Source organism: Heliangelus exortis, chromosome 1 (assembly GCF_036169615.1).
Source record: "Heliangelus exortis chromosome 1, bHelExo1.hap1, whole genome shotgun sequence".
NCBI classification, from domain to species: domain Eukaryota; kingdom Metazoa; phylum Chordata; class Aves; order Apodiformes; family Trochilidae; genus Heliangelus; species Heliangelus exortis.
In genome coordinates this window covers 78,455,631-78,481,484 of record NC_092422.1, presented here as the reverse complement: position 1 = coordinate 78,481,484, position 25,854 = coordinate 78,455,631, and the positions used below count along the sequence as shown (strand labels likewise).

The 25,854-nt window shown below is 41.3% G+C and overlaps 2 protein-coding genes across 5 annotated transcripts in view; one reads left to right on the top strand and one right to left on the bottom strand.

Annotated features, from left to right (window-relative positions):
• The window catches only part of PRDX4 (peroxiredoxin 4), a 127,324-nt gene that overhangs the window by 91,310 nt on the left and 10,160 nt on the right, over nucleotides 1-25,854 (bottom strand). The window lies entirely within an intron of this gene.
• ACOT9 (acyl-CoA thioesterase 9) lies at nucleotides 740-23,960 on the top strand. 4 transcript variants are annotated; one of them, XM_071749846.1, is made up of 16 exons: nucleotides 740-1,046; nucleotides 2,492-2,583; nucleotides 4,353-4,379; nucleotides 7,282-7,327; nucleotides 10,855-11,025; nucleotides 11,122-11,159; nucleotides 13,034-13,117; nucleotides 13,703-13,806; nucleotides 14,897-14,970; nucleotides 16,822-16,889; nucleotides 17,827-17,938; nucleotides 19,032-19,122; nucleotides 19,603-19,688; nucleotides 20,195-20,282; nucleotides 20,471-20,621; nucleotides 20,874-23,960. In XM_071749846.1, the coding sequence occupies exons 1-16, from the start codon at nucleotides 1,033-1,035 to the stop codon at nucleotides 20,930-20,932; spliced, it is 1,305 nt and encodes a 434-aa protein (XP_071605947.1). In that variant the 5' UTR covers nucleotides 740-1,032; the 3' UTR covers nucleotides 20,933-23,960. The 4 variants fall into 4 exon arrangements, with proteins under 4 accessions (XP_071605947.1, XP_071605956.1, XP_071605972.1 ...); XM_071749855.1 differs by lacking the exon at nucleotides 4,353-4,379; XM_071749863.1 differs by lacking the exons at nucleotides 740-1,046; nucleotides 2,492-2,583; nucleotides 4,353-4,379 and adding an exon at nucleotides 7,701-7,798 and having other exon boundaries at nucleotides 7,280-7,327.

The following is a 25,854-nucleotide window of genomic DNA, read 5'->3' as shown; positions in this document are numbered from 1 at the left end:
ACAACTTCATTGCTAACTCCTACCCCCTACAAGTAGTATTTTGATGGCGAGTTTAAATGACTGACGAGAACCACAGACGTTCTGGTCGGTGTGAAGCCACAGGCTGTACCTGGCCACCTGTATGTACCCAGGTCACTCGGAGGGGCTGCCAGGGCTAGGGGCTCCTTCTGAGCTGGATGCTCACCGGCTGGACCTCTGCAGACCATCAGCTGCCTCCCTGCTCTCAGCCCCCGAAGCAGTTTGATTGTTTTTCTCTAGAATTCTTTAGTTTCCTGTTATAGGAATACTCCTCATTAATTAAACTTCCTGAATACCCGCGTGTGGAAACCCCACAGCTTGCTTAACTCGGTAGTGCTTTCCTAAGCCTCTTCCTCCTGGAAAACACCCAGGCTTCCAACTACCTTCCCTAACAGTGCCACCAAGTGACCGGCCAGGGGAGGAGGCCGTGTCCCCCGTGTCCCCACGGCCGTGGGGTGACCGGCCGGGCACCTGCGAGGCCACCGCCCCGGTGACCGCCTCCGCGGCCTGCGGACCACCCGGGCAGGATCTGGGTACCGAGCTGTGCGCCCGTGAGCCCGCTTCCCCCCCTGCAAGGCACAGTGAAAACAAATTAAAAAAAAGGGCCTTGAAATTAAATGCTACCACGGTGCTGATTACAAACAAGTCGCACGCAGAGCCCGGCGGGCAGGGCCTGCCCGCTCTGCCGGGGCCCGCCCGACTCCTAACGATCGCCGCCGGCCTCAACCTCCGCCCCGCAGAGCCACGGGCAGCCGAGGCCGCAGGGACCGGAGGGTTCCGCCCCTCTGTGAAAGGCGCGGTCGCTGGCAGGCGGCAGGGCCGAAGGCTACGGCGCGGTGTGCCCGGAGCCACCCGGTGGGCGGGAAGGGAGAGAGGAGCCCGCCAGGCCAGCTGCGAGTCTATGGTGCTGGAGGACTGAGTGCCTGGGGCGGGCGTGGCCCTGCAGGCGCTGGGCGAGCGGCGGTCCCGGTCTCATTCTCCAGCCCCGGTCCCGGTGGCGGCGCGGCGAGCACCATGCTGGCCACCCGGTAAGGCTGCCCGCGGCGGCGGGGCCGGGGGAGAGGGGGCTGCCGGGGGAGGTGCCGCTCCCTGAGGGGAGGAGGTGGCGGTTCCGCCCGGCGGGCTCCTCGGGGCGGTGGAGCGGGGTCCCGGGTGCCGTGTCCCGGCCCGGGGCTGCCCTGCCCTCTCCCGTGAGGTGGGCCCGGTGCGCGGTTCGGCGGGGCGACGTCAGGGCGTGGCAGCCTAAAACTGATCCCCGCTTCGGGCAGTGGCGGTTCGGCCTTGTCAGCGCCGGTCCCGTCTGAGCGGCACCGAGCTGCTGGGTCCCGGGGGTGCGGGCTGGGCTGAGGTGTTGGGGGGGAATCATTGCCTGGCAGTGCCGTGAGACACGGGTCCCGGAGCTGCGGCGGGCACAGGGAGCTGGCACCATCGCCACCCATCTCATCTCTGTCATCTCTGGTCATACCGGAATCCGCTGCTCTCTCAGGGCTTTTTTTTATTTTTATTTTTTATTTTTTTTTGTGGTGTGTGTGTATGCTCCCTTTGAAGTGTCTTTTACTTACAGGCTGAAGAAGCTTGTGTGCACATAGTATATATGTGTAGGTATGTACATGAGGGAGATAGATAAATACTTGTGTACACGGCTCTACTTTTCTGCTGGTGCCTGGGGACTTGCCTATTTTTAATTTTTTTTATTTACTTGAAGCCCCAGCCTCATCTGAAGAAAACTAAGGGACAGGCAGCCCATGTTTCTTGTCAGGATAATGCCATGAACTATCACAAAGGATTTTAACACCTGCTGACCCTGTGTGTTTTTGTTATTGTTTACATAGTGTAGCTTGCCTGGAGGACTCACACTGCCTGTTACCTGCTTGAACACTCACTGAATTGCTGGCTGGATTACACTCTCTGAAGGGTTTCATGGCTGCCCCTTCTTGCTGAACAGCTAAGAGGATTATATCCTGCAACTTGGGGTTGTTCTGAGTTGCAGCGGTACTAAGCCATGGGGGTACTAAGACCAAGCTTAGCTAAATGGAACTCTGTGGGAGGCCTTGTGATCTTCCTCTGGGGACATTCCACCTTCCACCACTGTGCACACCAACTAAGTGCAGGGAAGGTGTATGGTTAGGATGATGGATACTTCCTTAGGTTCACATGGCCCCTGTCTGTGTGAGCATGTCTGCAGGGTAGAAGCTGGTGTTTGATCTAAACTGGTTGTTCCAGGACATTTAAATAATCAGTGGAGAGAACAGTGAACTGCCAGCAAACCATCCTTCCTATCTGTTTTCTGATCGGTGTCATCTGGAATTTCAGCTGTCTTGAACTGTTGTACTGGTTGTATCTGATTCTAATAATCAGGCTAAAAAAGAAGGAGTGCAGTTTCTGAAGTAATCAGTGCCATTCCAAAAATAATCCTACGTTATTTTCGCAGCATTAGTTTTAACAATGCTAAATTCTTCTGCTCTACCCATAGGTTCTGCATCATGAGGAAGCTTCCTTCACTTCTGGCTAGGACACTCACTTCTGGGGCCAGTGGCTCCCCAGTGCTTCCTGACATGTCTGAAGGTAATTTACTGTATTTTGAAAGATTTAGTGGTGTTTCTAAGGAGTTTATTCTTTCAGGTGATGACCCTTCATATATTAGTATGGTTTGGATAATGGATGTGCCCTTGACTGTTAGCTTATAGTATGGGTGTTGAGGAAGTAGTAGAAACTTATTGTTTGTGTTGAGATTAGTGACAACAAATATGCATAATCATCGATTTAGGGGCTCATGTGGTTCTTTAGTGTTGGAGGAGTGTGTAATACTTTTCTGGAGGGACGGCTGTTTCTCACATTGGCTATAGATACAAAGTCAGCATAGTACAGACAAGTACTATGTTGTCCAGAGAGAATGACCAAGAAACAGAGGAACAGAGTGGAAATATCTTGCAGAACTTTTAGTGTGTCAATACCATTAATTTCGTAAACTTAGAGAAATCTTTTAATCAGATCAGCAACATTGCCTCGTGAAAATGCTCTTGTGAATAGGGCTTTGAGTTGAAAGATTGTTTTAGGGATCTAATAGTAGTAAACCATAATGTTCTTGTTTCAGAAACTTTGAAAACATTGTCCTGCATTCTAATCCCATGTACTGAGAAAAGGGCTGGAGTGATATACCACTAATTCCTTCACAGAGTTCTGCTTGTTTCTAAGATATTCTTTCCCCCTTTGTTTTCTGCTTAGAAACCATAGGGTATCCACTAGGAGAAAAAATGAGGGTTATTTGTTGTTAGAGAACTTTTTTTTTTCCATTTCTATTAATAAATTATAATTTGTGAAGTTAAAAGAGAGAAGAAGGGATACAGAATATTGCATGCTTGCAAGTATTACTCTGCTTTTTGATTTGGATATTTGGTAATGACACCACCTAGAAGGCCAGTAAAAATAGGGAGGCAGTGATGCTGTCCTAGCCTTGCCTCTGATTTGTTTCCAGAGAATAATCTTTTTGAATTGTAACTAAATAGTTGAGATTCTGTTCCAAAATTGTAACATTAAAATCATGTTACACAAACTTTTGCTGATATGTAAACCAGCTTTGTTTAATTTGGTATCCACAAAACACCATAGTCTTACTACCTTTTCACATACTTCCTCCCAACTTTGGGTCTCTGTTGTGAATGCCCTCAGTTCTTCCATGGTTTTCCCAAAGGCTACACCAAGTGGGACTTGGGAAAATGGTAAGAACCTGAATCAGGGGAGGTTTAGGTTAGATATTAGGAAAAGGTTTTTCACCCAGAGGACAGCTGAGCAGTGGTACAGGCTCCCCAGGGAAGTGGTCACAGCTCCAAGCCTGCCTGAGCTCAAGAAGTGCTTGGATGATGCTCTCAGGCAGATGCTGTGACCTGTACAAGGAGAGGAGTTGGACTTGCTCATCCTGATGGGTCCCTTCCAACTCATCAGATTCTATGGCTTGGAAGTTTCCTCTGAGTAACTGGCATCCTGCTTGCTGAAAAATGCTCCAGATAGTCTTTCCGAAGTTAATAGTGTTTATCAACAGTACGTGGTAGCACCAAGTTTGGAAAACTTCTTGGGATTGCACTGGAAGCAGATAATACACAGAGCCAGCAGACAAAGGAACTGGAAATCTGGCTTTGAAGGAAAAGGCAAACTCAGTTTAAAACACAAAGATATTACAAAACAGGCAGGGATAGGTTGCTTACTAAAATTAAGTAATATGTGTTTAAGTGGAACTCCAGCAAGTAGAATAATCAGGTAGCTCCTTACTAGACATAATTTTCGCTGTGTTTTTTTTTTTTTAATTGTTAATTTAAACTTTGTTTTCCACTCCACAGGACACTTACCCATTCATGTGAATAATGGTGTGTTTTGGTAATCTGTACATATTTTAATATTTGCTATAACACTAAACTTACTCAGCTACTGTTTTTCCTTACTTTTAGCATTCATGAAGAGTGAAAGACTATTATTCCTCTCTGTTAACTTGCTTAAGGCCTCTTTGCCTTCAGTGGACACCTCTGATATTACTCGTGGCAACAGTGTTGTACTAGATCTCTTTCATCTCACTGGGTTTCTTGTGGCCTGCTGTATAACACCTTTCAAAGAGGCTTGTGGGATACAAAATCTCTTACACAGCAACTCCTGCAGTATTTAGCTTCACTGTAGATATTTGAATTCGCATCCTTCACTGAAGTCCAGGCCAAGCTCTGTATCAAAACTAGGAGCAAAATACCTTGCAGAGGTCTACCTGCACCTGGGTACAACCTGAAGAGGCACCACTGCAAGGGCACAGGGATCTGGTTGGCAAAGATGAATGCAGTGATCTCTTCCAGCTGCTTCCCTCACAGCACACTGCAAATAAACTCTGCCCCTGCTGCCCCGGTGTTGATGATCCACTGGTGACACTTCAGGAGATAGATACACAACATGATAATGATGGGTACACCCCATTTCCTCTGATTGTTCTGCACATTTAAGATATTTGCCAAATCAGAAAAGAGTTTATGGATTTTTATGCTTAATTACTTCTGCAAATTTCTGTACTAAGGTAACTAGTATGTAGAAGAGCAATATAGTTTTCCCAGGGGAGGAAAAAAAAAAAGATAAACTGTGTACTTACAAGCCTGCAAGACGACTAAATTTAGCTTGGCAACATTTTAGAAACACTTTTATGCTTTGTCCCTTTTGTTGTAAAGTAAGGATTATGTGGTCTCAGCCTGACAAATGTTTACCTGCATGCCTGAAATTGAAATCAGAAGCATTAAGTGGGACTTACAGCATCTCTATGTGTTTGCAGGTTTGGACCCAAGATTTATTTTCAGTTTTTCATTCCCCCTCCCAGCACAGCACAGCACAGTCTGAACACTGTTGGAAAATTGAGGTTTTGTGTTCTAGAAGCTGTAGCAGTTTTTCTGCTAACAATGTCTTGATCAAATGCATGCTATGGCAGCTTCACAGGTGGAATATGAGTAACAGGAAAGTAGTAACTATTCTACAAACAAGCTCTGCTAAAAGAATCAGACCTTCCCCCCCTTAAAAAAAAATTAACTCCAAGATTTGCAGTCAGTTTCTTTCACTGAAAATTTTCTTCTTTGAATTAGTAGTGCAACTCTTCTAATTTCAAAACACGTTTTTAGCCTTATTTCCTAAAGAAATGAGACCTAAGCTATCTGTTTTGTCTTTGCCTGTCTTCTCATCCCCTTCTTCTTCCAGAACCTTTTGTTGCTTGATGTCAGCCAAAATAAATGAGCACAAATGTCCAAAGACACGTGTTTCCATAAGCTCCATACAGTCTGCCCTCTGAATCAGAGATCCATTAGAGTGCCAGAGCTGATGTTGGGGTCAGCCATGGACCCTGATATTTGCTGGCACTTGGCAAGCAAGTGGGATGTAGGTGCTAGCTGGCTGGCAGGCCACCCCTTGTCTGCCTCAGGGCTGCCCACAACACATGCTGGTGCCTGGCTAGAGGGCTGGCAGGACAGGAGCAGGCTGGTAGCTTAGGGATGGGAGCTGAGGGTGTTGCAGGGGAAGGAACAAGAGAGGTGAATTTAGGGGTATTGCAGTGGTGGATGTGTGTGTGGGGGGGCTTGGGCAGGAAAGCAAAATCTAAAGTGGCTGTATGGGGAGGAGGGGGGCAGAGCTGAGTGGATCAGGCTGGGAGGGGTGTGTGGTTGCAGCACCTGGGAAATCAGGTGCTACTTGCTCCAGGGTTCACAGGACAGCCTGCTCATCACTCTGAAAACTCTGACCCAGACAAATACTCTGACCCATTTTGGAATGTGCCAAGCCTGATGATGTCTGGTTACCTCGAAGTATAAATGGTCAGCTTGTGAGTCACCAGCAGCTCTCCTTCTGTTTTACTGTAAACATTGGAGGTTTTTTGGTAGCCCTTTCTTGGTCTGTTCCTAGCTATTTTGTCCTGATATTGGAACCTTGTTGTATAAAAATATTTGTGTCTAATAAAAAAAATCCCTACTATCCAATTTTCGGCTTTCTTCTGTTCTGAGCCCGGGAATTGTTTCATTTTCAGATATTATATGCTCACCTGCCTAATAGTGATGAAATAGTCAGATTTAAGGGAACTGTAGCACACTTAATATATTGCCTCATCCGAGGAAAGAGTAGAAAAAATGCTTATGTAGATTATTTGTGAAATTTAGGAAAAACTTGTGCAGAGCTAGCTTCAGCTCTGATAGTGCAGGCAGTGCCAGAATCAGTTTTATAGGCCTGTCTCCACTGTCTCAACACTGTTGTTTGAGGCTGCTAAAAATTTGGGCAATTGGCTGACATTACCTGCCCTTCATGGGTGGGACTCTTTCAAAAGTGCTCTCCTCATTCTCTGTCTCCCAGCTGCACTGTTCCTTTCTCTATTCTTTTATCATTTTCTGAATTTTGTTATTTCCCTAGTTTGTGTTGAGACTGAAATATTTTCACATTAAAATTCCTGAATCTGGTCTTGATCCGCTGTCTCTTTCAGTTATTAATTAGCATTGCAGGTGTTTGATTGCATCAACAAACACTTGAAATGCATTCTTTGTGGCTATAAGCTATGGAATCGTGTTACTCAATCCACTATTGTGATATGCCTACTAACAGCATCACTGAATTTGGCCAAACATTTGTTTCTGGGCTGCTATTTGCATGAATTTGCTTAATTTTTCTGTTCTAGGATGAGGACCGTGCCTTTTAGCACCAGGCAACCTCATGTTCATCTCCTGCAGAACTAAGCTTGATTTGCTTTGATTTTTTTATTTTTTTTTTCAGTGCGGAGCAGATTGAGGGATATAGTGGGAGCATCTACCAACTGGAGGTACAGTGTACATTAAGTGTATCTTACTATATTTGTGAAACCCAGGGAGAGCTCAGGGTTGTGGTAGTGGAAGTTAATGTTAGCTTGCTGACTAGGGAAAAAAAAAGATCCAATGTAAAAAATCATGCATACAAGGGTTCTGAATTATTACTTTGTGAATCAGAAACTTCTGAGGTTTCTCTTGCAGAAGATATTTAGCACCAAAGGAAAAAAATATGCAACCTTGATGTTTTTAAGGTTCTCCCATTAGCTTTGAACCTGATGGAACTTCAAGAGCTATAGAGTCTGACTAGAAATTTTCTGTTGCTGTTACCTCTTGATTTGTCTGTTGCTGGATTACCCACATGCTGGTTTTGTCCTGCACTGGATTCAGAGGCAGCTGAGATGGTTCAGCATGAAGCAGACTGCACCCATGTCACTTTGGAAAATTGCCAGCTTGAAGTCTGTATCTCCCTAGTCAGGAGCATTTTGGTCCTTTCTTTTCTCCACTGTAACTGAATTTTAGGTTGATTTACATACAATTTATGGCACTGTTGTTTTGGCTTTCTGCAGGTTACCTTCTACCCTCTCATTACATTGAATAAGACATAGTTGACTGTAATCCTCTACTGTTAACAATTCTGAATAAATCAGTATAGCAGCCTGGGGAAATTACTCACTGCTGTTCAGTTGGTCCCATATTTACTGTATTGATTGTTGATTCTTTTTCTGTGTTTGCTGAGCTCTTGTTTGACACTTTGTGCACTGGTGAGGAAATGGATGGTGTCTGATGTGTCCAGGCCTTCTGACTAGGTTTGCTGAACAGGATTATAGGTATGCTGAAGAAAATTCCTGAATGTGGGAAGCTGGTTTTTGCTGTAATACCAGTATCTGTGGATGAGGGGGTTTGAAATTTTTGATGGGCCAGCTGAAAAGGGATCTAGAAATTAATTTTAAAAAAAGCCTTTCCTGCAGCCCAGGATGGCTGGGGAGGAACCACGCCATATGGAAATACCATCTGAGGATCAAGATTTGAGAGGGTTCTCTTCAAATCTTATCTTCTCTCAGTTTCTTTCCCCCACTGCTCCCACTCTGGAAGGAGAAGAGACTGAAGCCAGGATCACCACAGCAGTGTTTTTCTTTGATAGGTATGTCTCTTGTGCTGTGTAAAACACAGCAGAAATGGTTTGCAGAGTACTGTATGCTTCTGTTACTATGGAGAAGTAAAAATGGGGAGACCATAGACGGAAGTGCTTGAAAATTATGGGTTTAATCTGAAAGATTTGGAGGACTTGGGTCATTTCTTTTGAGCTCCCACTTTTAAAATGGAGTGACAGAGAGCTGATAGCTGTGAAGGTTGAACAGCCAGTGCTTTAATGGAGTTAGACCACAGAATGACTAAAGAGGACAAACCTAAAAGAACAGCTTTATAGAGGTTCCAAAATGGGAGCTAGGGGAGGGCTGATGCACATACATCTGGGTTGCTGGGAGAGGGGAGAGATGCCTGTTGGAGGAATGCCTTCAGCTGTGAATTTTGCTAAAAGGAAACTTTGGTTTATGACTGATTTCTCTTGTAAAGGCCAATGGCATTTTGTATTAGAAAGAAATATCTTGCTTATATGTTTATTCTGGGTTTTTTGTTAGATTGTAATTAAAACTGTTAATCTATTAATTGCTGATTATAGTTGAGATAGAGTTATGACCATTTCAGAAATAAATAATGTAATTTCTCAGAGTGTTTAGGGTAGGTATTAGTCAATACTTAGATGAAGTATTGTTGCTGCATGACTGGTACTGCAGTGTGTAACAGTATTCATCTGTTGAAAAATGTTTTTGCTTTGAGTCCAATATTTCCATATATTGATGAGTACATTCTGAAGATGAAGTCAGGAAGAGTTCTGCTGCTGACCTCAGAGGAACCAAGATGGGACTGGTGAAAACAGAATATAGTAGAATTTTTATTATTTGGTTTCTGTGTGTTTGTAAATAAATTCTTATTTACTCTCTGGTTAGTTTCTCTTAAACTTTTCCCTGAAAGACCTTGGAAACAAATCTTTTCAAAAGTATAAAGGTGCATCATCTTTCCTTAGTCATCTAGTACATTCTATTTCTATGCAGTGGCATAACTTCAAACATTAACCATCTGAAGGAGGTTGTTATTGTTCTGTTTTCTTTGAACTCTGCAGTAGTCATGTTGATCAGGTGAGGTAAACCATATCTCATGTTTCAAACAGACAAACAAACCATGAACTGAAATTTTCTCCTGGACTTTTGCGCTCTTTGATCATGGCTTATTTGTATTTCCCCCACAATATTAAACAGAGAAGAGGGAATATAAGTGTGTTGAAACGTGACTGCTTTGTACCTCTCCTCTCCCAAAACTAAAGCTCAAGCCAAAAACGTCTCCATATTAAATGTCTAATATCTAGAATTTAAATGAAGCCAAAGCTTAGAATCAATTTTCTTTTTGGTGAAAAGGTCCTATCTGTTCTTTCTTTTAAAAATTATTTTAAAATTGGGTTAGTTAAACACAGTAGCACTCATTTCAGCAATGCAGCATGCACTACTGGTGGAATGGAACATATCCAGGGGTTTAAAATTAAGTTTGGTTACTTAGTGTTTTATGCCATCTCTTCCTCTATGAAATGGATTTGGGGTTTTGCATACTGTTGGCTTTATACAGGAATAGTTGCATGTTTAACACTTTGATTTTTAATGCTTTGTTATTAATTCTAGGGATGCTATAATACTTGCTTTGTCCAGTTAGGTTGCAGTTTTGAGGGGAGGGAACTTTGGAGGTAAGAGAGAATGTTGGGCAAGGTTATTGTATCTTGGTGATACTTGTGTGGAGAACCAATATGGTAGATCAGAAAAAAAATAAAAAAAGTGACAGTATGTTGTCCCTTACTCCCTTGTAAGAGTTGCAGCCTCTTTGGCTTGGTGGTGTTGGAAAGCAGATCTGAAGGGATGGTGCTCCCTTTTCTGTATTGTGTCTTTCCACAACTTTCCTGTATAGTCCTGAGACAGCTGGGTGGGAAGAGAGAGGCAAATGGTTTGCTGATGTCGTTGTGCTGTATGAACTGATGCTGTAGGGGGAGAAGCCACCTGTGGATGATAGCAAGTCTTAGCAGATGAATTTTTTGTCATTACTAACCAGCACTATACATCTGCAGTCAGTACTTCAAAATTGACACTGTAGGAAGAGTTGTGGTACAGTAGCTATGGAAGAGATGAATATGCACAAAACTTTGTGTTAATTTATGTCTGACTGGTTCTTTTCAAGGGGAACCGTTTTGGTAGCATTCAGAAATAGATACATTTTTTGATTTCTCTAGTTTGAAGTGCTTGCCACACATCCACAAAAGTATTTAAAACTTATGCAGTAGTCTTGCTTAGTATATCTGATTATCTGCATTTCATTTGCTTTTCAAGGTACACATTCTGTGTATTGCTATTTTTACAATTTTATTGTTTTAATTTGACAATCTTTTAGCTAGGGTTTTAGTTTGGTTATCATGCTACAGATGGAGTGTTCTTTTCCTTACCAGGGATCATGTGCAAGCAATGCAAGAAAGAAAAGCTCTTCATACTCTACTGGCAAAACAGCAGGAAGATCTCCCTCCTAGAAGAATGAAAGATAGCTACTTGGAAGTTATTCTGCCTCTAGGAAGTCAGCCTGAAATAAGAGAAAAATATTTGAATGTGCATAATAGTGTCAGGTAACAAAGCAACAGCGTTACACGTGTAAGAAAGTTTTATCTTTCATTTACTATGAATGTAGGTAGTTAATTGTGAAAACCTTCTGTATCTTGCAGGTTTGGAAGGATACTTGAAGATCTTGACAGTTTAGGAGGTATGTGTCTATGCTTTTGTAAAGAATGCACAAGTAATGCAAAGTGAGTGTGACTACTGCTGAGTGCTGTTTGGCGTGATTACCTCAGAGAGGTAATCACAGCACTTCCCTATCTCTAAGGGGAAGAAAAAAAAGAAAAGATACTGGTGCTGAAAGAGAAAGAAGGATGATAAAGAACAGGCAGGAGCAAAATTGCTCAGTGTCACCTTTTTTTCAATTGGTTGCCATAACCCCAAAGAACACTGCAGGCTTTGGGAAGAGTGGCTGGAAAGCAGTCTGGTGGAGAAGGATCTGGAAGTACTGGTGGATGGCCAGCTGAACGTGAGCCAGCAGTGTGCCCAGGTGGCCAAGCAGGCAAATGGCATCCTGGCCTGTTTCAAAAACAGTGTGCCCAGCAGGAGTAGGGAAGTGATCTTGCCCCTGTACTCGGCCCTGATGAGGCTACAGCTTGAGTGTTGTGTTCAGTTCTGGGTGCCACAGTGTAAGAAAGATGTTGAGGTCTTGGGGCACGTCCAGAGAAGAGCTATGAGGCTGGTGAGGGGTGTGTATGGCATGTTGTAGGAGGAGCAACTGAGACAACTGGGGTTATTTAGTCTGAATAAGAGAAGGATCAGGGGAGATCTTATTGCTCTCTACAACTACCTGAAGGGAGGTTGTAGAGAGGCCAGTGTTGGTCTCTTCTCCCAAGTAACCAGAGATAGGATGAGAGGAAATGGGTTTAAGTTGTGCCAGGGAAAGTTTAGATTTGATATTGGGAAAAAATTCTTTACTGAAAGAGCAGTGAGGCATTGGAATGGGCTGTCCAGGGAGGTGGTGGAGCGGCCATCTCTGGAGGTGTTGTTCAAGCAGTGTTTAGATGTGGTGCTTCAGGCTATGGTTTAGTGGCTGTGGTAGCTGGATTACAGTTGGACTCGATGATCTCGAAGGTCTTTTCAAACCTTAATGATTCTATGTGCAAGAATAATTTATTGAGGAATGATCTAGGTTATGAATCTGCATTGTGTGTTAAATCTGAAAAAAATTGAAGAATGCGCCGTTTCCAATTAAAACATACACTTTTTCTGTTGAAAAAGCCCCACAGAACAACTCACAAAACCCAACAGATAGTGAGGGGCAAAAGTTTCAGTCTTCCTGTTGGGGAGAAGAGGGTATAAGCTGTAAAGAACAGAATGTATCCATTAAGAATAAATGGAAAACACTTGGGACAGATTCTTAGATTCTGTCTCTGATTTGATGTTAAAGGTAGAAACAATTCAGTTGTTTTGTGAGTTAGCTTTCTTATTTTTTTTCTCCTTTTCACTTATTCTATTCTATTCACTTATTCCATTCACACTATTACACTGATTATATACTTAAAAGCTTAAGATATCTGACTTTTGTTTTGCAGCTAAAATAAGTGCTAGATTGTTAATATAACTTGGAGATGCTTGTCTCTTAAAATGTCACCCAGTGGCTTTCTTCTTCATCAAAGCAATATTTGAAAAAGTAACTCCTCAAATATCATGTATTCTTGATACATGAAATCAAAACAGGAGGTGGGAAGGTTCTGAGGTGGTGGGATGCAGGGGTAAAGGGATCAGATTAAGTGGGATTGGAAGTAGAGGAGCGATGGCTTGATTTAAAGTGCTCAGCTAAATTTCTCTTTGTGGTCAATAAGTATGCATATAGCTGAGATGGTTGCAGAGCCACTGTTTTCTTTATAGCAATCCTGTGAGTTGCATACTTGACAATGTGGAAATTGTGTGCATTCCTACAGCGTGATACTTTAGTTTTGGGGTTCCTTCTTGTGCTTCACAGAAATGGTTTTTGATCTGAACTTTTTGTTGAAATGTGGTAGAACTGGAGGCTGACTTCCATTTTTGGTTTTTCTGCAGTTCTTATTTGCTACACTCACACCAAACAGGAAATGCAGCCAAGGTCTCCCTTATCAATAGTTACAGCTCTGGTGGATAAAATCAGTAAGTGGCAATTTGATCACTAGAAGTATTTTTATCTGTTTGTCTTACTCTTTCAGCAGCTTCTGCCTTCCTCTGGTTGTTATGAGGATGCCTTCTCCCCTCTCCTGTTAAGTTCACTTCATGTTGTTTTGGCTTTGAACTCTGAATACTGTGGCCTTTGTTGAAAGAAGAGAGAAGAGGATTTTGTAGATGCTTTTCAACATTTCATATTTCCCTTCCTTTCAAAATTTGACTTTCATGCTTCCTGTACTTCTGTGCTTGGATTTATTTTGGCATGTAAGTTTCCTAGCTTCATTATTATTTGTTCTGATTGAGCTGGACCTTAGTTTTGTCACATGTTCTGCTGAACACATCTCTGGGTCTGCCTTCCCTCTGCCACTTGTATGCCTACTTCCCTCTCCTCTTCTGGTTTTACAAATCTGATAAGGCAGAAGCTGCAGGCTGGCAGAGTGGTTCCTTGAAACAGCTATCTCTTTTTGGGTTGTCTTTGTGCCTGTTGTCACTTACAGAACTGAAAAAGGTCTTAGAGAACCCAGTATTTCTAGTACTGGGTGTCTTCAGTAATCTTTAATGTTTGTCTTGTAGATTTGTGCAAGAAGATTATCTATCCAGACTGTGACATCAAATTCACAGGCAATGTTTCTTGGGTTGGAAGGACTTCAATGGAAGTGAAGATGCACATGCTGCAGGTTAGCTTCTGTGACTTCTCTCCATCCTGTGACAAAGATGAGGTCCCTGAGGGTGCATTCTGGATGATGATGATGTTATCAGTCTAAATTATATTTTCTAGAATAATTATTTTTGAAGGACTTCAAATAGCCCTTATGTTTCAAGACTGACACAACTTCCATTAGTGTAGGTGTAGCAGTTGCTAACCTTTATGTCAAGGCACAGATTTTTCTTAACCAGCATTTTGTAATTGAACTGGAAAGCAGTACTGCTGCAGAAAAAAAATGGCTGTGCTCTGCATTTTCTTAAAGTTTTTCCCTGCTTTTGAGAAATTTATTTTCCTTATATCTCTGCATATTACAGATTTATAAATTTTAATATTGGTATTTAGATTTGGAGTTAAATTGAATCTCTTGTGTTCACCTTATCTACTGTGTAGCAGAATTATTGCAATAAATTATTAAGTAAGAAATAATAGAAAATAAATTAAATGAAGTGTGAACCAGGCTACACTGAGCAGGAAGCAGAAGGAAGAAGAAGAAGTTAATTTAAAAAATCCTTGATGTTTCTGTTGAATATTTACTGTCAGTTGATTAGTTAACTGAAACATTAATTCAGTAATTTAATTATTTAGAGTAACAAAGATATGCTATAAACCTATAGCTATACTTAAGTGGTACTTGTGGCTATAATAGGTAAATATTTTTGATTCAGTTTGTGTTCAGGTAAAGTCTCTGATGTAGAAGGTAACATTACACCTTTGTTGACTGAACTCCTCCCGGCGCTGGCATCAGGAGCAGTTTGGTTCTGATGACAAACTGTTGTTTTGGCATTTCTCAGAGTAGAGAATAAGTGGGTCCTTTCACAACACCTGTCTTGCTTTCTTCCTGCCCCTGGTTATTGTTTATACTGCAGAATTCCTGAAACAAGAGGTTTTATTTGTGTCATTGCCTTCTCTGACCAGTTGTGAGAGACCTTGGGAGGGATGGCAGAAAGTGAAAATAAACAGCACTAACAGTGTGATCTTGTAGTTGGTGTCAAGTGGATAGCTTGCTAAGCACGTTTACAGTCTTGGAGTTTGAAAATGTAATTGTTTCCTGTCTCTCTTAGCTCCATGATGGTGATTACAGCCCTGTGTTGGATGCAACCTTTGTCATGGTGGCCCGGGATCCAGAAAATAAACGGTAATTTGTAGGAGAGGAAAACAGTCTTCAGGTTCCTGCTATGGTAAAAATAGTGAATGTGGCAGCTTGCTATGTATGTATGGAACCCATATTGTGTAGGTGATAAATATATCATGTAGTTGGAATTTTCTGCTGGCAAGCATTACTTTCCTGGAGCAAACTTCACAGCATTGATTTCAGCAGTCAGATGATACTGGGAATTGCTGTTAGTCTTGGCATCTGACCCTTTTCTTTCCTAATAGACACACAGGAGCTCTCCTTAGGGTAACTCTGCCTGAGCCTTAGTTAAGTAAGTAACATGGAACTGATCAGTGCTCTCACAGAAGTAAAAAAACGTATCTTTCTTATGTTTCTGATTTAATTGTCTCTATGATTCTTAGTCATTAAATTGACAGGCTGTTCTGTTTCAGTTTTGGTTAATATGACTCCAGCACTAGAAAAAAAAGCTATTTCTTACTTCTTTCTTTCTTGTATAGGCTGCAAAAGTAATACAGAAATTTCTAACTAGTTCAAATAATTGTCTTTATTTAATGAAGAGGAATATATTTAATGAAGGGAATTTGCTTGACTTAATTAATTAGTCCTGGTAATATTTTAAGTAGTTCTTAAGCTGGTTTCCTTCAGATTTATGAGATATTTTTAGAACTCATTAATATAGTGTACATTTAAATACATAAACACTTATGTTTATGGTTCCTCTTTTAATGACTTTGCAAAAGAATGACATCAAATCTTGTGTAATTATATACTAGCAGATTAAGGACAAACCTACATGAACTCGTGCAGATAGATGAAAACTTCAGTGGCTGTTTGTCAAGCCTGCTGGCCACAAGCCAGCTGTGTTTTGGAAGCATTCTGTCCATATAAGCAGGGTGTTCATTCTCTGTGAGGTAAAACCTCTTAGAGGGGTACAGGCAGGTACATGGTAGATTGGTTATAGTGCCACAGAATCATGGTTGTGTGGCTTTTGGACCATAGCAAACATGCATCTCAGCAGCCTGGGGCTTGGGCTGGAGAGCTGATGTGTCCTGAGCTGAAGAGGGGGAGAATGAGCTCTGTGGTGGAGAAGGAACCAAAGTATCTCCAAAATCCAGAGCTTTAGTAAACCTGAAAAGAGCTGTTTATTCCAAGCAAGAGGGTCCTCACTGCCTGACTCTTGTCACCAGCACAAGTAGAGGTTTGGGGCAGAGGTGATCTGTACAGCAAAAATAAGAACTTCAAAATAATGATTGGAAATTATTAGAATGGCTCTCAAAACCAAGAATTTGCCTTGCCTTGTGAAAAGCAATAATTAAATGTTATATAATTAGGTTAAAGTTATTTGTACAGTAAAATAAACATACGAATTTGTACTGGAGGAAGACTCATATCACCTTTGATAAGTAGTACGGGTGGTAAACAGCTTTTGGCTGCTGATAAGGCTGTCATGGGAACGTGTAGATTATAAGAACAACTTGCTTGCTATGGCACTGTGCTCTTTCTGCTCCAGGGGGAATGATACTGCTTGAGTTTTGTGTATCTCTTTTAGACTATCCTAGACACTACTCTGCTTGAAAAATCTTCACTATGAGTATAGTTTTGTCTCTTCCAGAAGCATGGGTGCATTGATTACTCTTTGTCAATGATACCAGATAGTGGTTGGATCATTTAACTGCCTCTTCCAAGTTAAAGCTAATATGGATCATTTAACTGCCTCTTCCAAGTTAAAGCTAACATGATACTCCTTTTTCCAGCTGCCCCACAATCTGAAGTTTATGTCTTTGTGTAAGCAAACATGGAAGACTGTTATAATGTATTCACAGGACAAATTCTTGCTGTGTTTGTAACCTAAAAAAAAAATTCTCTCTGTAGGCCAGCATTTGTTAATCCACTCATTCCTGAGACCCCTGAGGAAGAAGAAATCTTCAAGCAAGGGGAATGTATGTCATGCTTCCTGGTAGTATGCACATCTGTCTCAGGTTCAGCTTAATAGCTGGAGGGAAGTGGACTTTGGAAGTTCTGCTGCTTAGAAAGGCTCGTAATTTGGTTAAAATCAGATTTTTGTTCTGTCTTGTGTGTCACTACTGTAAGAGAATTTAAAAGCCTGCTGTTGCATCATTGGAAATGCTTTGGCTCAACTGACAGACAGTGAGACAGGATCCCTTAGACTTCTTTGTTTCCAGGATGCTCACTCCACTTCAGGTCTGAGCACAGCACAGGCTTTCCTAATGCTCTGGCAGAATGGCTGCTCCCATGGTGGGTCTGGTGGGTGCAACCCAGCTCCTTACCTGCCTGGGGTCCCACGTTCTTTTTGGAAAGAAACTGAGAAAAAGAAAGGGGGAGAGCAGGGGACAGAGTGTGTAGCTCTGTCTTGTTTGTTTTCAAGCTGGAATTTTAAAGCAGAAAATTAAAAGAAAAACATTAAACCTTGAATAAACTGGACAGATCTTTTAAACTAAAATTTCAATTGCTATGGCCTGTGGTAATGAGTTCCATCATAAGTTTGCATTCTTGTACCACTGGCAAAACCAAAAGAATTTTAAAAAAAAATTCTGTAGGGTTTCTTTTTTGATATGTTTTCCTATACTTTGAGGGGAGTACTTAAGTTTTCTGAGAGAGGGGTGAGTGAGCGGGTACCACAGTATATGTATAAAAGAACACTTTGGTGAGGTAACAGTGAATCTCTACCTTACTTTTTTTTGGATGCAGTCAATTCTAAAAGCCAAATCTCTGGGACTGTGAAGTCACAGCTTTTAACTTACAGGGGGGAAAAGAAAAAAGGAAAGAGGCAAATAATCCCAGGTTAAAATATCCCGAGCCAAGGCAAAAAAAATTTTTTTTTAAGCTCTAATATGAATTTTTTGTTTGTTTGTTTAGTGAACAAGCTGAAGAGGATTGATTTCAGCACTGCCTCCTTATTGAAAATGGCTCCCACTGCAGAAGAAAGAAACATTGTTCATGACATATTCCTGAATACCTTGGACACAAGGCAAGATGGGGAGGGGTGGAGAACTGAAGTCTTACGAGAAGGAAAAGTAATGTGCCTTTTGCATGGTTGTTTATAAGGGGTAGTCTGGAATAAGTATAGAATAAATGCATTTTTTTTCCCATTTCATGATTTAAACTCTGGGCATTTAGCTTGAAACACAGGTACAAAATCTAATATGACATCTATGCCTCTTAAAAGGGTCTGCTGTTATTCAGGAGTGTTAGCTGTGGTGAAAGTGGCAGTGTTAGTACAGAGAGCTTCTGAGAAACCTGTTATAAGTAATCTTGAGGGAAAAGATTAATGCTGTTTAACCAAATAAGGGAATGGAATGGTTTTGCAGTCATGTGACTTCCACAATCTAAGACTTCTATGCCATGGTACCCTGAAAAAACCTGTGAAGACATGAACTGGCCATATTTTGCCCACATAACCTTGCAATGTGCTTGAAATATAATATCTGACAACATTATTTGAGAGAAACTTTATTTAACATTATTTGAGTGTTGTCATCTTATACTTGAGATTTGTGTGAAATTGTCTGATATAAATGGTGATGGAACAGTGAGTGCAGTGTTGCATTAGTGGGTAGTTGATAATTTCTTTAACTCACTAACATTATACAACTGTTATTTTCAAAGCTGTTTACCAAAGTGAGACAAATCTTCCCATAAAATTAGCAGATATACTTTGTATGCCTTCTGTCTGGATTTGAAAACCTCAAACTGTCTGCATGTTTGATGTTGAATTATTCTGTTAGCTCACTGGGTGCTATTAATTCATCTTATGACTTAAAAAACAGTGTAGGCTTCTCTGGAAATGTGTGTGCTTTTTGGTTGTGATTTATCTTTTCTTTCATCACATGTCTTGGGTTTGCTTGTTCACATAAGCTTGAACATTAGCAGAACTGTTTGAAAGATCAGGATCACTTTGGGGAGTGCTTCAAGGTCTGCTGGAACAGCTTGTGGTTATAGCATTTCTGGAGGTTTTTTGGTGTGGGTTTTTTTTGTGTGTGTGTTTGCATTTGCTGTTTGTGCATTTTTGATTTACTAAATTCTGCCAATGTGGGCTATAAATTTTATTGTCTCTTCCAAAGGACAGTAAGTTTCCGGAGTCGTAAATTACCACCCAATTCTGTATGGATGGAAGATGCAAAGCTAAAAGGCCTACAGATTTGCCATCCTCAGGTATTTTGAAAAGTATTAATGAATTAGAGAAATGGTTACTTAGGAACTTTCTTGAAACACTAGTGACACTTCTGTTTTGGTTCTGCAGTCATTGCAGTGTATTTAGATCTTTGTTTCCTTTGCCATTTTTCTATTATCTCTATGGATTGCCACTGCAAAATAAGAGATTTTTAATTACCTTCTTTTCTTACCAGGCTATTAATTTTGTGTAAAGAAATTCCTTTGCCAAGTGTTTAAATTGAGTTTCTAGTTGCTGATGCAATTTTGAATTTTTATGTTGTCAAATGAGTCAGATGAGCTCCTATTAAGTATAGTTGCTTCATCGATTTGGAATTTTTTATATATATTTCAGTAGTACTTGTTATATTTTCAGATGCTGGGAGTTCTGTTAAATACTGTGAACTGAAGTGCAGACTTCAGCACAAAGCTTTGACAAGAATCTGTGTAATCTATCAGTTTGATTTTTCTTTCTCCTTACAGGAACGGAACATCTTCAATAGGATCTTTGGGGGTTTTCTCATGAGAAAGGCATTTGAACTGGGATGGGCAACTGCCTGCAGCTATGGGTGAGTTGTAAACCTTCAATATTTCTTATAATACAGAGTACTGTACACACATACATAGGTGGGGAAGCTAGGGTGATCAACCTAATGATGATCTGAGTAGAAAAGTCCTAGGTGTAGTAGAATATTGCACTATTAGTGCACAGCTCTGTTTTACTCAGAGCATATGTTGTATTTATGAGGACATTTGCATCTTGCTCATGTCCATGCTTGGAAAACTGAGGCCTAAGCAATGGTGGCATGAATATTGCCTAGCAAGTGTAAGTTATAAGATACAATAATGATGCAATAATGAATCCATAAGAGAGTGTGTTTTTATGCATGGGAACTTTCCTCCATTTATTTTTGTGTTGGTTGGTGACATAACTCTTGAGTATTTCATGTAGCCTGTGTTTAAGAGAGATCTATTTTCTAGTAGCCATTCATTAAAATGCTGAGAATGAAGTATATTAAATTTCTCTAAACACCCTTGATATTCTTGAGATTAAATTTCTCCTTTTCTTGCTCAGGGGTTCCAGGCCTTTTATTGTATCTGTTGATGATATCATGTTTCAGAGGCCAGTTGAGGTGGGATCCCTGTTACTCCTTTCTGGACAGGTAAGAGTTGATATCTTTTTGAAATTGAGAAAAACTTATCTATGCTGAGGTCATTGTTTATCACTGATAATACGAAGTGCTTCAGGAGACTGTGTGACTTTTCTTGTTAAACAGCACAATGAAATTTGTTACTGTTTTTCAATGCCACTGATAAAATACAAACCATAACTCTTGTCTTAACTGTGCAGGTCTGTTACACAGAAAGAAACTACATCCAGATTCGAGTACACAGTGAGGTCTATGATGCAGATACCAGAGAGAACCACACAACCAATATCTTCCATTTTACATTTATATCAGAAAATGAGGTCCCACGGGTTGTCCCCAAAACTTACGGAGGCAAGTAGACAATTAAGGCATTGTCATCATAACTCTGGAGACAAGACAGCTTTCCTTCTGTTGGAGCATTGGTCACTTTAGTTGGTGAACCATTGGCATTTGAGTAATTTAGCAGGATTTCATGGCAAACCACGTGCAGCTTATGCTTTGATGACAGCGTGGATTGTTTCTTAATCTTACCACTGTTTGTAGCTGCTCAGTATTGACCCCAAGTTACTAATGTGATTCTCTCTTTTCTTCCCCTTATTTCAGAGTCCATGCTGTATTTAGATGGGAAGCGACACTTTGCTGCAACCATGAAGGAAATCTGAGAGGCACTGGGTGCTGCATCAGCAGTGTAGCAGCACGCTGCCTTGGAAAGAGCTGGCACCAGAGATGACTAACAGACCTGTACTACAAGAAAAAGAAAACAAAACAAAACAAAACCCCAAGCTTCTCAACAAAAAATACCTTTTTATTGCTATTTATGTGATTGCATGTATTTGGATTTTTTATCCTCTGCTACTAGGATTTATTGAAATCTACTTTTACAAGCCAATGCTAGGAAAAAAGACTGCGGAAAAAAAATCTTAAGTATTAGAAGGCTGCTTTTTGCCTGCTTTGAGAGATCTCATTATGATCTCTTCTGTCTTGTCACCATCTTCCTTCTTTCCCTTAGTATCTTTCCTTTGTTCTTCCTTGGTCAGGGATAGAAGTTCTATCAGGAAAATGTATGCTGTAAGTAGATACATACAAAGCCATTTGACCTACATTCTTGTGTAAGTTAGATTAATTTTTTTAACAAGGACACATGCATCTGGGCTGTAGCATAAGCTCAGAAGTTACATATGTATGCAAGTAAAGCAGGTGTTTCCTATCAGCTGGGATTTTACCAGGTTTTGAAGCTTCTGTTTTGGATGGTTTCATGTTCTCTTGGGAGGAAACTGATTTTTGTAATGAAATGAGGTACCCAGATGGTCTCTTTTGGCATTCTGTTTGTATACAGCCAGTCCTTGCCAGCCTCTTCTATTTTTGTTTTTTTTTTTTTGGATGTAGCTGAAAGTTCCTTCATGAATTATTTCTTATGGCTGACAGAGTGGAGATCTGATTGGTGAGATTGGGTGGAACTGGGAAATGGCATTGTAGAAAATAATGTTTTCGTTTGTTAAGGAAAAAAAATGTTAGGAAAAAGTAAAAGGCTGCTCAGATGGTAATGGTTATGTTTGATTCTGGAGTTGGTGGTCCAGAGAATCTGTATTGAGCAGCTCATAAATCAGCTGCTGAATGATGGGTGGATTTTTATTCTAGTGAGGGGTGGTACAGCAAGAGGATATCTTCCTCAGTTGGATATTTCTGGTTCCTCAGTAGACTGTAGTAAAATATGAGTATTACACAGCTTGGAAGGTTGTCAAGTTTACCTGTTAAGGACAGAGTAATTCCCCACCACAGAGGGGACGCCATGGTGGAAATAATTGTGACATATAAGTAACAAAAAGAAAGAACTTCATACTGAAGTGCTTGTGACGCAGTAGAGAAAGTTTTACTAATCTCCAGGATCTGGCATATAAAGCCCAACATCATGAAATTAGGAAGGTGAGTAGATAGGAATCATCAGCTTTTAACAGTAAGGTTGGTTAAGTCACAAGCCCAACATTTGACTTCTGATACCTTCAAATCAAGACTGGTAATCCTGTCTGATCAAGACACCTGAAGAGGTGTTGGGCTCAGTGGTCTTGTGATGTCTTACAATACAAGAGAATAGACTCAGGTTTCTCTGGTAGGTTTAGAATCTTTTGAAATCAGGAAGTGGCAAGTAGAAATGATGCGAACCAGCAGAGATGCATGAAATGGATTGATAAAATAAAGCAACACACTGCCATTTTATTTCTGAGTAAGGAAGTTTGAGAAATTCACAATTAGAATCAGCTTCCTTTGGTGGTAGGATTGGGTGAAGTCTGTGGCTTCTAACAGGTGGTTGCTGTTCCTGTGAGGAGAGTGAGCATCGTAACAACCAGCATGTCACACATCAGCCTTTCCTTTCCAAGGTTTGTCTGCCTGTATTTCTGAGGTAGAGAACTTTCCAGTGGAAGCAGAGGGGTGTTGCCTGAACAACTCCTCACATGGAGTTTCTCTCTTCAGTCAAACTCCAGTGCTGCTTCAGCTATATGATATTACAATCACTTTCTTTAATGGTTCTGACAGGGTGCATATATATAGTATTTTCTGTTTTTCTTCTTTTTAAAACTCTTTGGAAGCTTAATATATACTTGACTGACCGCACAAAAAAGGAACTGAATTCTATCCCAGCTTCTTCCCCTCTTGCTGCATGGATCACATTTTATAAAGTAAGTTGGAGGGCAGGAAGTGGAGGGATCTATTTCAGACCTATGTATTATTCATGACTATCTGCAGGTTTTTATCATGGGCCTGCTTCTACCTGGTTCACTTTTGTATAACATTTTTAAGTCAAGGAGGTACCAAGTTTTTCCTCAACTGCCTTTTCAGATGTATTTAAGTATAAATTTACCGTAATTTCTAAATTCAGCCTTCAGGAAGGGATTGGAGAGAAGAAAAAGAGGTGATAGAGTGGGGAGCAAGGTGTGACATCAGAACCTCTGGACACAGTGAAAAAAATTAATCCCACAAATGAAGATGCTTAAAAGAATTAGTGTGTTTTCAAAGTTCATAATAGCTGAATCACAAATGACAATCACAATAGTTATAGAAATATATGTACAGTCATACTGATTGTGTGTGTGTGTATATATATATATATACATATGGGAAAGATACAAAATATAGATAGTAATAAACAGAAAGACATATGTTACATGCTTATATATTTTTTACTCGGAGAAGATAACTCCAGGTTGCAATGCTCTCTGATAATAGGCTAAATGTATCTTTGTTCAAGAGTATTATTTCTGCATGTGAATGTATACCTTTGTGTGCAAGATAAAGTTGTTGTCAGACCTCACACTCTGAATTGAAATATTTTAACACAGGAATTTATGTTGAGTTCATGCTGCAATTTAATGACCAACCTGTTACTGCTGTAAGTGACAAACCATTACCACACAAGCCTAAAGGTATTGGTACAAAATATTTTTATTTCTAGTGAATCTAGAAATTCAATTTTGTGTAATTGTGTAATTAGCTCTGTTGTGGAAAGTAAATGTTTTTGTGCCTTGGAAGTCTGTGGTAGCTGGATTGCCTCCCCTAACCTTCTCAGTAGTTAATGGTGTTAAAACTTGTCAGGCTGGCTGAGCTCAATGCCTGAAGAAGCACTTTAAGTGTTTTTTTACTTTTTCTGTGTTAAAAAAGAATAAAATGAAAGTTACTTACTCAGACTTACTGTAACAGCTTGTGGTAGCCCTTCTTCAAACAGGCACGATTCCTTTGCAGCTGCGCCGTGGTGTTACAGCACTCTGGGAAGAGGCTGGATGGAGCTGGTACAGCATGATCCACTGAGTGAAGGTTTTCAGAAATCTGCTGTGAACTTCCTGCATGCTTAATGGGCTTTACTGCACGGTCAGTCCAGCCTTTGGTAACAGACTTGTTTCATTGCTGGACCTGCCGAGTGTGTTTTTAACTAGCTGTGGGAGAGATTATTTCTTCATGGGATAGCCACTAGCTAACAAGAAAATAAAAGGGCAAATACTCAGCTTTTATAAAAGAGAAACTGGGGGTTCCTTTTGTGGAAGTGTAGTTGGATGACCATACCCATGTAGAAAACAGAGTGGAGCATGTTCCCTGACATCAGGGGATCCTCATCCTGTAGGCCTTCATGAGGCTGGAGACACTTGGGGGCATTTGCTTCTCCTTACTCTTTTATCTTCTGTTATGTATCAGAAATGGAAGATTTCTGGAGGAGGTGAGCACAGCTCCGGGGACCAGTGCTTGGGGCACCCAGAAAGGACAATGGTGCAGGTTCTGGTCCTGCTCACAGTGTAGCATTTCTGTCTGGTTAACTGCTCAGCAGAAAAATGGAGGTGTGGCTCTGCAGCAGAGACCTCTCTTCCTGGCCCAGTGTGTCTGTCAGGCTGGTGGAGAGCCTACGAGGGGGTCATCTCCAGAATTAAATGCTGCTGAAGGCAGTTTTCTTCTGACAGGCACTGCAAGCAGGCTACCACCAGGGCTTTGCACCACAGGAGAAGCAGGGCTGGCTGGCTGGGGGGGCAGAACTTTCTCAGAGCATCTGGGGGCAGTGGGGTGGCAGCTGTGGGTGTTGCTGTGGGGCAGGCTTGCTGCAGCACCCATCCCACAGGGAGCAGTGGTGGGGTTGTCACAAAAGTGCCTACCCTAGCTAAATGTTGTCTGCTTGCGGAGGGGGCTTTCAGCTGCTGACCTCATCACAGTGTAAAGTTTCTCCTGAACAGCTGAGAGAGCAGTTGAGGTGTGGGAGAGGCTTGCCTGAAACAGCAGTGGAGTTGCGTGCAGGGTCTCATTACAAGTAGTAACTCGCTTTGTGGGAGAGCTTTGCTTTTTCTTTTGAAATGACAAATTCACACCAGCAGCTCTGTGCTACATGTTTCATGCACTTCCAAGAGAGCCCTGTGAATACATCCCCAGGCTTTTGGAAGCAGAGTTGTGAGATTTTAATTAAAGAAAAATTACTTATCATTCCTTACCACGTGTTTAGGGGGCTGGGGCCTTCAAATCTGTCAAGGCTACATTGCTGTGCACTTAGATCTGTAATGTTCAGAATGTGCAGATGCCCTCAGTATCCTTCAGTCAAGTGTTTCAGTCCTATTTACTAGATGACCTTTAGAGGCTCCTTCCAACCCAAATTATTCAATGATTCTACTTTTCTCAGCTCAGGGTCTCTACAGCTTTCACTATTTGCTTTTGTTTGATGCTCTTGCCACTCTATGTGCTGCAGCAATACAATCCCTGCTTTTGTTGCTGTAACCTGCTACTCAGCCTGGCTCTGTAAGGAGCTGTGGGCTGGAGAGAGCATGTTCAACATGTGGGTGATAACTCATCTCTGTCTCCGTAACGTCTCATTCACTGGCTTAGTGCCACTGAAGTGTTTTGCTGCTGGGAGAGCATTAGGTGTGGCTCAGAGTGACCTGGTTGGAGAGGCAGCCAAAGCTGCACAAGGATGAGGCACAAGAGCTACTTCTAAGGCAGGGACCAGTGTGGAGTTTGCTTTGTGCCTCGGGCTGCTGAGGAATATCCATGTCATAGCTGAACCTGCCTCTGTCATGCTGCAGTTGCTTGGTGTTATTTGAATGTTCTCTGTGTTGATGTT

What these genes read in the sequence shown, in the direction of transcription:
- ACOT9 (XM_071749846.1), top strand. An exon ending in GCTTCCTGACATGTCTGAAG is followed by an intron (nt 2,584 to 4,352) that starts GTAATTTACTGT and finishes TCCACTCCACAG; the next exon opens with GACACTTACCCATTCATGTG. An exon ending in AATGTGCATAATAGTGTCAG is followed by an intron (nt 11,026 to 11,121) that starts GTAACAAAGCAA and finishes TGTATCTTGCAG; the next exon opens with GTTTGGAAGGATACTTGAAG.